Genomic DNA, 11,164 nt, shown 5'->3' on the forward strand with positions numbered 1-11,164 from the left:
CTTTTATCTGATCTGTAGCTCAGTGAGTTAAGGATTTGCCTATGGAGCTGCAGGTCGCCGGTTCAAGACCAGGACACTTCTTAAATTTTCTCAAAGTTCTGACAAAAGACAAACAAAGAAAAAGGCCGGTGGTGGGTCTTGAACCTGCGGACCCTCCGCTCTGTAGTCTCTCCTCTTATCCCCCCTGAGCTACTCGCTCAGATACTAATTCTCTCGGTTTTTGCGCATTTATCATCTATTTTTTGGCGTTTTCGAGTTTTTTTTTTAACTCAAGTCTCGACTCGACCGTTTTTCTCAGGAGGTTGGACTTCAGCCTTTGTGCTGGAGGGTGGAACCCTCAGTTCCAAGACTTTCCAAAGCCTCCACACCTCCCAAGTCCTCAGGACCTGAGCTTTCACACAGTCTGAGGGTTGAAATTTTCTAAGTCCCACAGTAGTTCTCTGTTAGATTGAACCTTCAGACAGTCCAAGGACTGATATCTTCTAAGTTCCTGAGTAGTTCTCTGTTAGTTTGAACCTTCAGACAGTCTGAGGACTGAAATCTTGAAAGTTTCTCAGTACTTCTCTGTTAGTTTGAACCTTCAGACAGTCTGAGGACTGAAATCTTAAAAGTTTCTCAGTACTTCTCTGTTAGTTTGAACCTTTAGACAGTCTGAGGACTGAAATCTTAGAAGTTTCTTAGTACTTCTCTGTTAGTTTGAACTTTCTGGTTAACAGAAGCCTTAAAACTTGTGACCATGAGTCTTGATTTCACATTTAGACCATCCATCTGAGTTCTTCTCAGACCTTCACCTGTAGGTTTTTTAGAAATCCTGAACAAACTTTGATTCTCTTCACTGAACAGTAAAATTTGTAGAGATCAGAAGGTAACATTAGTTTGATTGATGCCTTCAACTACTCGTAGACTTTATCTGGAAAGCAGTTTTCTGAAATGAGTTCTTAGTAAATCTGTCCACAATCAAACCAAGAACATAGAAAGAGGAAATGTTTGAAGAAACAATTTGATGTTTTCATTTCAGACTAGAAAACACTTTAAGGCCTTTATCTGTTTTTGCTCTTTTGATCAATTTATTGTTTCTTCTGTTTAATTTGAACTTCTAAAGTTTAACTGGTGCCCTTTCAAATGTTTAATCTTTAGTTTGATTCTTAAATGTTTAGTTTTGCTCTTTTCTCACCTTTTATTCTGTTCTAATGTCTGATCTGATTTCCAAATGTTTTGTCTTTTTAATGTTTAATTGTTGTTTTTTCAAATGTTTTATCAGCCTGTTTGAAAAATTTCCTTTTCTTTCCCAATGTTTAATTTTTTGATTAAATCTTTGTAAGGTTTTTCTTTTTAAATGTTTTACCACCTTTTAATGTTTAATTTTCTTTTTTAATGCTTCATTGTATTTTCTGTTTAATTCCTATTTAAAGTTTTATTGTCTTTAAGATTTAATTTACTAATTAAACATTTAATTTTTTAATTAAATGTTTTGACTTTGAAAGGTTTAATAATCTAATTAAATGTTTTGTATTTTTCTAAATGTGTAATATTCTTGTTTAATTGTATTTTTTAAATGTTTAATTATCTAATATATTTCATCTTTAATGGTTAATATTTTTGTTTAAAAATTTTTGTTTAATTTCATAATTACATGCTTTGTGTCTTCCATTTAATTATCTAACTAAATATTTTGTCTAATATAATTTAATTGTATTTAATGGTTAATTTTCTTTTTAAAAGTTTTCTTATATTAAATGTTTTTTTCCTTTGATTTAATTGCTTTTTACTGTAGTTTATTTCTTTAATCTTTTTTCTGCCAAGATTGTAACCCCAACCTTAAAAATGAAACAAACCCTTAAATCACAATGAAAATACTTCTGTTGTCACAATCATGAGTTAGTCAATTATTCAGTTTATCAATTCAGCTTTATTTGTTTAGCACCTTTCACACAGATAACAAAACTTAACAAGTAAAGAGAAAAAACTATGCTAAAACTATGATTAAAACTCACAAACAAAAAAATAGATGTAACATGGTAATTAAATATGTTGTGTCCAGGGGATGGAGGGAGTTTATTGAAGTCTTCTTGGGCTCACATGGTAAATCATTTAAAATATAAACTTGATATTCAGTCTAAGGAAACTGCAGAATGACAGAAGAACCAACAATATCTCCTGTTTTCTCCTTTAATGAGTCGACTCTTCTTGTGCTTTCAGACCAAAGAACTACAGACTCTTCACAACCTGCTCAAACTCTTGGTACAGGACCTCACCACACGGATCAAGAAGGTTTCCATCTCATTTCTACTCTGAAGATCACCTTCTCCTGCTCAAACTGCTGATAAATGTTACTGCTGCTCTAAAGTCTGCTCTCCAGAACTTCCTAAAAACTCTCAAAGTCTCTTCTGCTGCAGGTTGCTTTGTAGAACTGTTCCAGAAAACCTCACTAAACCACATGGAGGGGCCTCAAGATAGTCGTCCAAATGAAACCATACAAAAACCAAACTAGCACAACCCAAACGCTAAAGTCTCCTGCAGCCTACCAGAGAACCTCTGAGAACAGAGAATCAGGACAGGAACTCTTACCTTCTGGACAACCAACGCTGGTTCTCAAACAGGAATACAGAATGTGTCTGACCAAAAACCTCTAAAGACTCACTACAGCCAAGATAAAGACAACGCAGCTGCACCAAATCCACTAATTACTGCACACATTAGCACCATGTGCCAACTGTGGCTAAAGAACCACCTTTACCAAGACAACTATCCAGTACAAAGCCCTAAAACACACCAAGAAACACATTAAAGTCTATTTTACTGCTGGAAGCTGCAAGCCAACGCCTAAAGAACAAATTAAAGCAATGGAGCCAAACCCAGTTCAGTGGTGAAGAGAAGCAGAGGAAATGTTTGTCTGCAGCTAAATAAAGCAGGAAGACACTGAGCTGCTCAGGTGTTCCTGATAACACCAAGCAGCCACCTGGACAGCTGCTCAGGTGTTCCTGATAACACCAAGCAGCCACCTGGACAGCCAATAGGAACACAGCTTCCTGGAAGTCCAGAGGGCTGGGTTAGTGAAGGAAATTTAGTTTAAAGTTGAAGCAGAAAGTTAACAAAGAAAGTTGAAAACCACCTTCTGATACCTGAAATCTCTGAGTTTTCACACAAAGAACACCTGAACATGTCAAACTGGTTCCATAGTAGAACCATCATTGTAAAAACGTCATAGTATGGTGTGTTGCTCAAAAAACATTAGGACCCGGCTGTCAGGGGACAAACATGTAAGAAACATGAGAACAGAGAGAACCCAACCAGTAGGTCACAGTTTATCATCCCCCAGTCATCTCCTGAAGTCCATATGGTGAGAGACATCAGTATCTGGTTGTTAATTTACCAGAGGATGCTTATAATCATGCTGATGTGGTCTGTACTCTACAGTATTTTAGTGACTCAATAAATACCTAAGTTGTTTTTTTAAAAATGCTTTTTAGTTTTTAATAAACATTTAACAGCCTATATGTAATCAATAAATGGCCTTTGCCTATCTTAAGAAAAATTCACTCAGAACTCTGATATGTTAACAGTACTAAATAAATCAATAAATACATGCATACACACATAAATAAGTTAATACATTAACTGTGTTAAGATAAGATTTAGATTTTTTAAAAAAAAAGTTGTTTATGTTTTTGCAGAATCCAGTATTGCACACTGGTTGTTCATTACATTTTGTTAGTTTGATTTCACTGTTTAAAATGATGCCACCTCTTTTCAGACAGAACCTGTGATAATAAAACAATACAAAATTTTTAGTTCCGTGTTAATAAAGCACTTAAATCTTTAAGTATGGCTAAATGCTTTTTTCAAAATTAAATATATCACTCCTTAGGTGGTAGTGGCCCCAAGTTCAGTAAAGTTGGAAAGATATTCACAGATTCACACTTCCAGCATCAATAACTCGTTAGATATAGGTTGTCAAAACATAAACGGTGCCTCTTTCCCATTGTTGCAAGGCAGACAATGTGCTACAAGCCCAGTTTTATCAAAAGTAGCTGTCTTTCAAGCTACAGGAATAACATTGGTGTCTATGGAGTGAACAGGGTCCGTCTGCAATTTGCAAAACCACTGCAACAGTAAAGAGAGACAAATATTCAATAACTTCACTCTTATACATTGTAGTGTCACTAAAATCACTGCAGCCTTCAACTGGCTCCTGTTGACAAAGTGTTTTAACAGAAATGTAAATGCTGTAATTTGATTCTTTTAATGAACCATGTAACTTGAATGGATGTGATGCTGGTGTGACCACAGTGCATACGTCTGATGTTGCTCACAGTGGTCCAAGGGACGCTCAGGGAGTTTGTGTGTTTGCTCAGACTCAGGAAAAATTACAGGGAACATTGCTCTGAAGTGATGTATGTTTGAATTGGCACTATATTTATAAAACTGATTTAAATGAATCTTTTATATGTGATTTCCAATTAGATGATTTTTTTTTAACTAAGTACACATTGCTCTCTTGCAGCATTCAGTCAAGTGACCATTTTAAAACTATATAGGCTTCTAATATTGACTCTAGAATAAATGTTACCTAAAAAATGACACATGCACACCACAAAGTTTTAAATTCCTTCAATCTAATGCAACATTAATAGTTTCTAAAACTGTTCATCTATTTTATCGTGGCTCCTCTCGTTTTTCTTCTCCCTTGACTTTACTGTATTATTTCTAAACAAAAAGCTTTTCCCCTCATTTTCATGTCCAGATTTCTGCTTATACACTTTTGGGTTGTTCTGTGTTTTGTTTAACCTTATGATTAACAGTTTACAAACTCCCCGCAGAGAGGATTTTGATGTTTAAACAGTATTTAGCCAAAAATAATGACGACATGTGATTTACTCCCTTTAACGTCTGCTTGGCTTGAGTTCAGTTATTACTCATGAACACAAATACACAGAACATGAGATCATACCACAAATTTGGTCATTTAGATTCACTTTTTCCATGTTACCCTTGTTTTGTACTTGCTCACTGCAAAACCACAGGTGAGAGTGAGCCACTTCAGCAGAAACTGTACTCTTAGTGGCTTTTCCCCCCCTCATCACAGGTTTAATATTTGACAACGATTATTTTTGGAATTCATTAGGATGCTTTTTTGTCCACATCCCAAAGATCTTGACTTTAATGTCTGTTCAGTCTACAGAAATCTGATGGTTTCGAGCAATCAGGGGACATTTAGCAGGGCAGTAAATGAAAACAATTTCAAACGTAATTTTAATGCAAAGAACATGGCAGAATAATCCAGTTTGCATGTGGAGCTCTTGTAATTTATCAGCGTAGAGCACCACCTTGTGGACAACGTCCAATGCAGCACCTAGTAAAATCCCAGAATGCATTTTTCAATTTTTTCAATTTTTCAATTCAATTTTATTTATATAGCGCCAATTAGTCAAATTGTCTCGAGACGCTTTACAGAACCCATATGCCTGACCCCCAGAGCAAGCCAAAAGGTGACAGTGGCAAGGAAAACACCCTTTTAACAGGGAAAAAAAACCTCGAGCAGAACCCGGCTCTAATGTGGGGGGACCCATCTGCCTGCTGGCCGGGCTAGACATGAAAAAAGTGGCTAGTGGAAGACAGACAATAACTACAGATGTGGTAATATTATGACAACTTATTTTATTACATTTACTTATTTATTTTTACAGACAATTGAAAAACTGAAATAAAGCTCCAGTTTGACTTCAGTGACAAAAACCTTTTTAACAGTTGAATTTTAAATGGCTTATTTTTCATACACAAGCTAACTAGTTAAACCGCTGAAAGACAGTTGATTAATGTCTTCAATGCTCACAGGCATAAATCTCCAAATATAATACTGTGTTCATGTAGCTACAGGCCTTCTGGAGTTGAAAACTTTAATCCCGTTTTGCGTTGAAGATCGAGCGTATTTGGTCAGGAGGGCTCCGGTGGTTTGTTTCTCCCCACACAGGTCCCTGGATGAGGAGCGTGACACATTATAATGAACCTTCGATATTCACAAATCAGGTAAATCACATTATTCATTTTCTTCATGAGAGGTTACGATAATTTCCCAGATGGGTGATACTAACTGTATGTATGGTGTGATGTCCTCCTCTGTCCATTTCTCTCGGAGTGTGAAGAGGTGGTTGAAGCGCTCCACCGTGTCCTCTGGAAGATCCTCCACCCGCAGCAGGGAGATGGTCTCAGGGTTGGAGGTACGATCCACCAGGGCGACACTCTGAAAGATCGACAACGCCTTCAGCACCACGGTCAGGAACGTACAATGAAATGCAAACTGGCTTAACAGAGAACTAGACAAGAGTTAAATAAAAACTTAAGAAACGTCTGCAGAATTTTTAGTGTTGATGTTAGGGTTGCAACTAACATTTTCTTCGATTAATTGATTAAATGTTAGGGCTATAAAATGTCAGAAAATGTTAAAAAGTGTTGGTCAGTGTCCCACAGGCCAAGACGACATCCTCAAATGTCTTGTTTTGTCCACAGCTCAAAGATATTCAGTTTACTGTCATGGAGGAGTAAAGAAACTTTAAAATAATCACATTTAAAAGCTCGAACAACAGAATTTCAACCTTTTTTTTTCTAAAAAATTTCTCAAACAGATTAACTGAGTATAAAAACAGGCGCCAAAAACATATGCTCTTAATTCAATTGTATCCAAATACACAACTTCTACTCTAGTTGTATAACCAGGATCACCTTCAGCTGGTCCAGTCTTGTGCTCATTCCGTCTGGGACACTCTGCTGCCAAACTTCCTGAAACTCCCTCAGGTTGAACTTGACAGCGTTCTGCAGCAGCATTAGTGCCAAACCCCGACATACTTTATCCTCATGCAGCGCATAAAACACCTCATCTGTACAGAGGAAGGAAGATATTTCAGTACCAAGCAGTTTCAGACTGTGTGAGATTCTGCCAGTAGTTGAAATCTTATGGTCTGTAAGTTGAGTCTTTTTTCGTACCGTTTTCGGTAAATCGTCTCCCGTAGCAGTTCAAACAGTGTTTGATCATGTCTCTGATTAAAAAAAACAAACAATATCACCATTGGACTCTGGCTCAGAAAGTCACTAGAACCTCTTATTGTCCTTTTTCTGAACTCTAGTATTGAGCAGTGTTAACTTACTTGGGTTCCAGTGGGGCCAACTCTTCCAGACTGATTTCAAGGGGAACCTTGTGGAAGGACCAAGACTCAGAATCCACCAGCTGCGTCACATGACCGAGCAGCTTCATCTCATAGTCAAAGTCCAGCACACGCCAGTAGCCTGCAAGTAGAAAGATACTGCCTCTAAACATCTGGTAGGTATCTGTTTTTTTAATCAATATTTGTAAGTAAAATACACTTCAACAATATCTCATTCCAGATATTATGACAAAAATGTGTCTGTTTACCATCTATCTGACAGGCGTGGATGGTTTCTAAGTGGGCCTTTATCTCCTCTTCACTGGCCTGAATCCTCTCCAACAGATCCTGCATTGTGTACTGGCAACAGAGCAAACCACTTATTAACAGCTACAGTGACACTGGAAATAGAGAGCATTTGAAACACAGAATTACTGTCAGAAAATGCACATACAGAGACTACACAGTCAGTCAGTTGGATATTTTAACTAACAGATAACTTCTTTGGAATAATGAAGTGTTTCAGCATGAAAACATTTCAGGTAAAATTATTCTTAGGTTAAAACAGATGATCTTTACTTATGCCACCACACCATCTAGTCCATTTGACCACCACAGCGGCAGAGTAAAGACTTAACTGACCGTCATTGAACTGCTCACTGCTGATCAACACCTGGGATTACACAGAGTAATTACATTCCACATTGTTAAGTTTATTTACCCTGTTCTCTGTATTCTCCTCCTGCCCTCCTAATGCAGGTCCCTCATAAGGATTCTCCATTAAAAGCTTCTTGAGCTTCTTCAGTTTAGGCCGCTGTTTCCTCAGTTCCCAGTAGCTGTTACAAAATCCCCAAATCTACAACACAAGTCATGATAAGAACTTTATTTATGTAGCACTTTTAAAAACAATAGTTTAGAAAGAGCTTTGACAGGCAGAGCAAAAACAGGATACCAAGAATGTCAAATAAGATAAATTCCAAGAAAAGGAAGGCACAACTCAATATGTGAGTATGAATAAATACAAATAAAATATAATAAAAGCAATGAAATCTTAATAATCAGTAGACAGCAATGATCATATTAAAGCAAGTCTGTAAAATTTAAAGAAAGGAAGAAAATTTTAAGAAGTCGCTGATCCTGCCAGTCTCTTTCAGTCTCGTTTCAGTGCTGAGGGGCCCAGAAAGCACCTTTAGATTTAAGTCTCAATGCTGAAAAAGTGAGAAGTTCCACCTGAGGATCTGAAGCTGCGAGCTGACTCATAGGGGGTCAACATTTCTGCTATGAAGCTCGGGGCCCGACCCTGATGTGCTTTGAAAAGTGACCAGTAAAGCCTTTAAATATATTCTAAGATGAACAGAGCCGATGGACAGAAGCCAGGACTGAACTGATGTGATACTGCTAAAACCAGTAAGAAACCGAGCTGCTCTGAACTCTGAACTATTAAGAGGCAAGAGAGTGACTTTTGACCTAAGAAGAGGGAGTTACAGTGGCCTAGCCTGGAGAAATTACCTGTGTAGAACATTTTTTGCAGGTTGGAGTATAAAAATATGCAGATGGTTTTAAAGTGAAGGAAGCAGGATGGGGGGCTGCACAGTGGTGTAGTGGTTAGCACTTTCACCTTGCAGCGAGAAGATCCCTGGTTCGCGTCCCGGCTTTCCCGGGATCTTTCTGCATGGAGTTTGCATGTTCTCCCTGTGCATGCGTGGGTTTTCTCCGGGTACTCCGGCTTCCTCCCACAGTCCAAAAATATGCTGAGGTTAATTGATTATTCTAAATTGCCCGTAGGTGTGAATGTGAGAGTGCTTGTTTGTCTATATATGTAGCCCTGCGACAGACTGGTGACCTGTCTAGGGTGTCCCCTGCCTTCACCTGAGTCAGCTGGGATAGACTCCAGCACCCCCCCGCGACCCTAGTGAGGATTAAGCGGTGTATAGATAATGGATGGATGGATGGAAGCAGGATGGGACAACTAATTTGATCTGTAGTTCAAAAGTTAGATCTGAATTAAATAGAAGCCCTAAAATTCTGGCAAAAAGCTTAACAATAGTACAAAAAGAAACCAAGGCTGCTTTCAATGACAGTATGATTTCTGATTTTTTTTCTGAGGTGACGAAAACTTTGCGTCATCCATCAGTTGACATCCCTGAGAAAATCTAAAACAGCAGCTTAGTTTCTGAGGTGTTTAGGTCTCAGGGGAAGGTATTTTGTGCATTGCCTGCTTAGCAATAATCTAATTAAATTTGAATAATTTGGCAAAGTGAAAGAATATAAATAGAAAATAAAATCTGACCTTAACCTTGAACCTTGTGGTCTGTGGGTCAAAACACACAGAACGCTATTGTTTTGAAGTAAGGCACCTGTGTGTGTTGTCCATACCTGAGTGTGCACCACATGAGAGCTGTCCTGGCTGTTGGTTAGTTGGTCCGGCGTTCTGCATCCAGGAACAAACAGCAGCAGGTTGGATGTGTCGGCTATTTTTAGATCATAGGTCTTGTCACCGCTACAAAGCACTGCACGCTCATCTTTATCCCCCCGAATCACTAGACTGGTAATGAGGAAAAACATAATTGTTAGTTTGACGTTGTCAGTCACATTTACATAAACATGTTTGTCCATTCAGCTGCTTCAGCATCTAGTGACAGAACAGTACTGCTGATCAGTTATTATCATTGTCAGCCTTGTTTAGCATTTGAGATAGAAAGTCAAGGACGACAGAAATTTACTTGATGAGTTGATTAACTGATTAGTCAGTCTTTACAAAATAAATTGACAACAACTTTAAAAGGTTATTTAACCATTTAATCAGATAAAATGACATATTCACTGGTTTCACGTCATCACGACTGATATGTTTTTTCAGTTGCGATTATTACTGATTATTTGTAATCCAGAAGACTGATAAATATTATTTAGAACCAATATACAAGCCAAAATAGCACATTATATAAATAATTTTATCAGGAATCAGTTAAAAACAAAACTACCAATATTCAGAAGTTGAGTATCAGATCACTAATTGGTTGACTCGTAATTAAACCCTCTCAAATGAGGAAGTTGCTTTTCTTTGTTTCATATTGTTATAAATAAAATTACCTGTGGGGGTTTGGACTGATGTTAGTTAAAACAAACACTTTGAATACTGACACACTGCACTCTGGGGAACTTGTGAAGACTATTAACTGTTACTAACGATTATTTTTAATGTTGATTAATTTCTTGATTATTTTAGCAATTAATGAGTCGTTTGGGCTGTAAAATGTCACAGAGAGGTCACAAATGTCAGTCAGTACTTCCCAAAGACCAAAATAATGTCTTATTTTGTGCACATCCCAAAGATACTCAGCTTACTGTCATAGAGGAGGAAACAAACCAAAAAATATCCAAATTTACGAAGCTAGAAGTAAAGAATTAAGACTTTATAAAATTCAAACTGATTATTAGATTATCAAAATAGTTGGCGATTAATTTAATAGTTAACAAATAATCCATTAATTATCGCAGCTCTACTCCTGTTACTTTACATTTAGGATTTACAGCAGCCACATGTACATCTTAATCAGTCATCCGACTAATGTTTCCATACCGTGTCTGTTCACTACACATATTCATTCACTTTATTATTTACTCCTGACCTCTGGCCAGCTTCGATGTGTTTGCACAGTGTGTCGTCCAGCTCCATCAGGCAGTAATCAGCAGATGAAACGTTTTGCCCAAAGGACAGGCAGTGGATGGTGTTCTGCAAATCTTCCTCCTTCAGTTTGGCGATCTGCAGGGTCGCCTGCACCTCCTCTAAAGTTCTCATAGTCGGTCTGACGGCAGGTTAGGTCGATAATGTTTGTTGAATTTTGCCTTTTTAGACTAAAACGACCTTTTTCTAGTGACAAAAAACAAGTCAGAACTAGTATTTCTGTGTCGCTGTTCACTGTCAAATTTCCCCGCTCTCTTTCTGTCGCGGGAAGGAAGTGAGCAAACCACGTTGAGGTGTGACCTCAAAACATCACCGGGTAGAAACTCATTCAACAGCG

The 11,164-nt window shown here is 37.7% G+C and overlaps 1 protein-coding gene and 1 long non-coding RNA gene across 2 annotated transcripts; one reads left to right on the forward strand and one right to left on the reverse strand.

Moving 5' to 3' along the window:
• The first annotated feature begins 123 nt into the window (after positions 1 to 123).
• On the forward strand, positions 124 to 4,476 carry LOC129348475 (uncharacterized). The gene is made up of 2 exons (XR_008601010.1): positions 124 to 2,932; positions 2,976 to 4,476. It is a non-coding gene; the product is annotated as an uncharacterized LOC129348475 (long non-coding RNA).
• Positions 4,477 to 5,638: 1,162 nt separating this feature from the next.
• On the reverse strand, positions 5,639 to 11,105 carry dscc1 (DNA replication and sister chromatid cohesion 1). Its single transcript, XM_023296284.3, has 9 exons — positions 10,772 to 11,105; positions 9,516 to 9,684; positions 7,861 to 7,995; positions 7,409 to 7,499; positions 7,143 to 7,281; positions 6,982 to 7,034; positions 6,721 to 6,875; positions 6,093 to 6,241; positions 5,639 to 5,975 (listed from the first exon to the last, which is right to left on the reverse strand). The coding sequence occupies exons 1-9, from the start codon at positions 10,939 to 10,941 to the stop codon at positions 5,864 to 5,866; spliced, it is 1,173 nt and encodes a 390-aa protein (XP_023152052.1). The 5' UTR covers positions 10,942 to 11,105; the 3' UTR covers positions 5,639 to 5,863.
• Positions 11,106 to 11,164: the final 59 nt, after the last annotated feature.

Source organism: Amphiprion ocellaris, unplaced genomic scaffold (genome assembly GCF_022539595.1).
Source record: "Amphiprion ocellaris isolate individual 3 ecotype Okinawa unplaced genomic scaffold, ASM2253959v1 Aocel_unscaffolded265, whole genome shotgun sequence".
Taxonomy (NCBI): Eukaryota; Metazoa; Chordata; class Actinopteri; family Pomacentridae; genus Amphiprion; species Amphiprion ocellaris.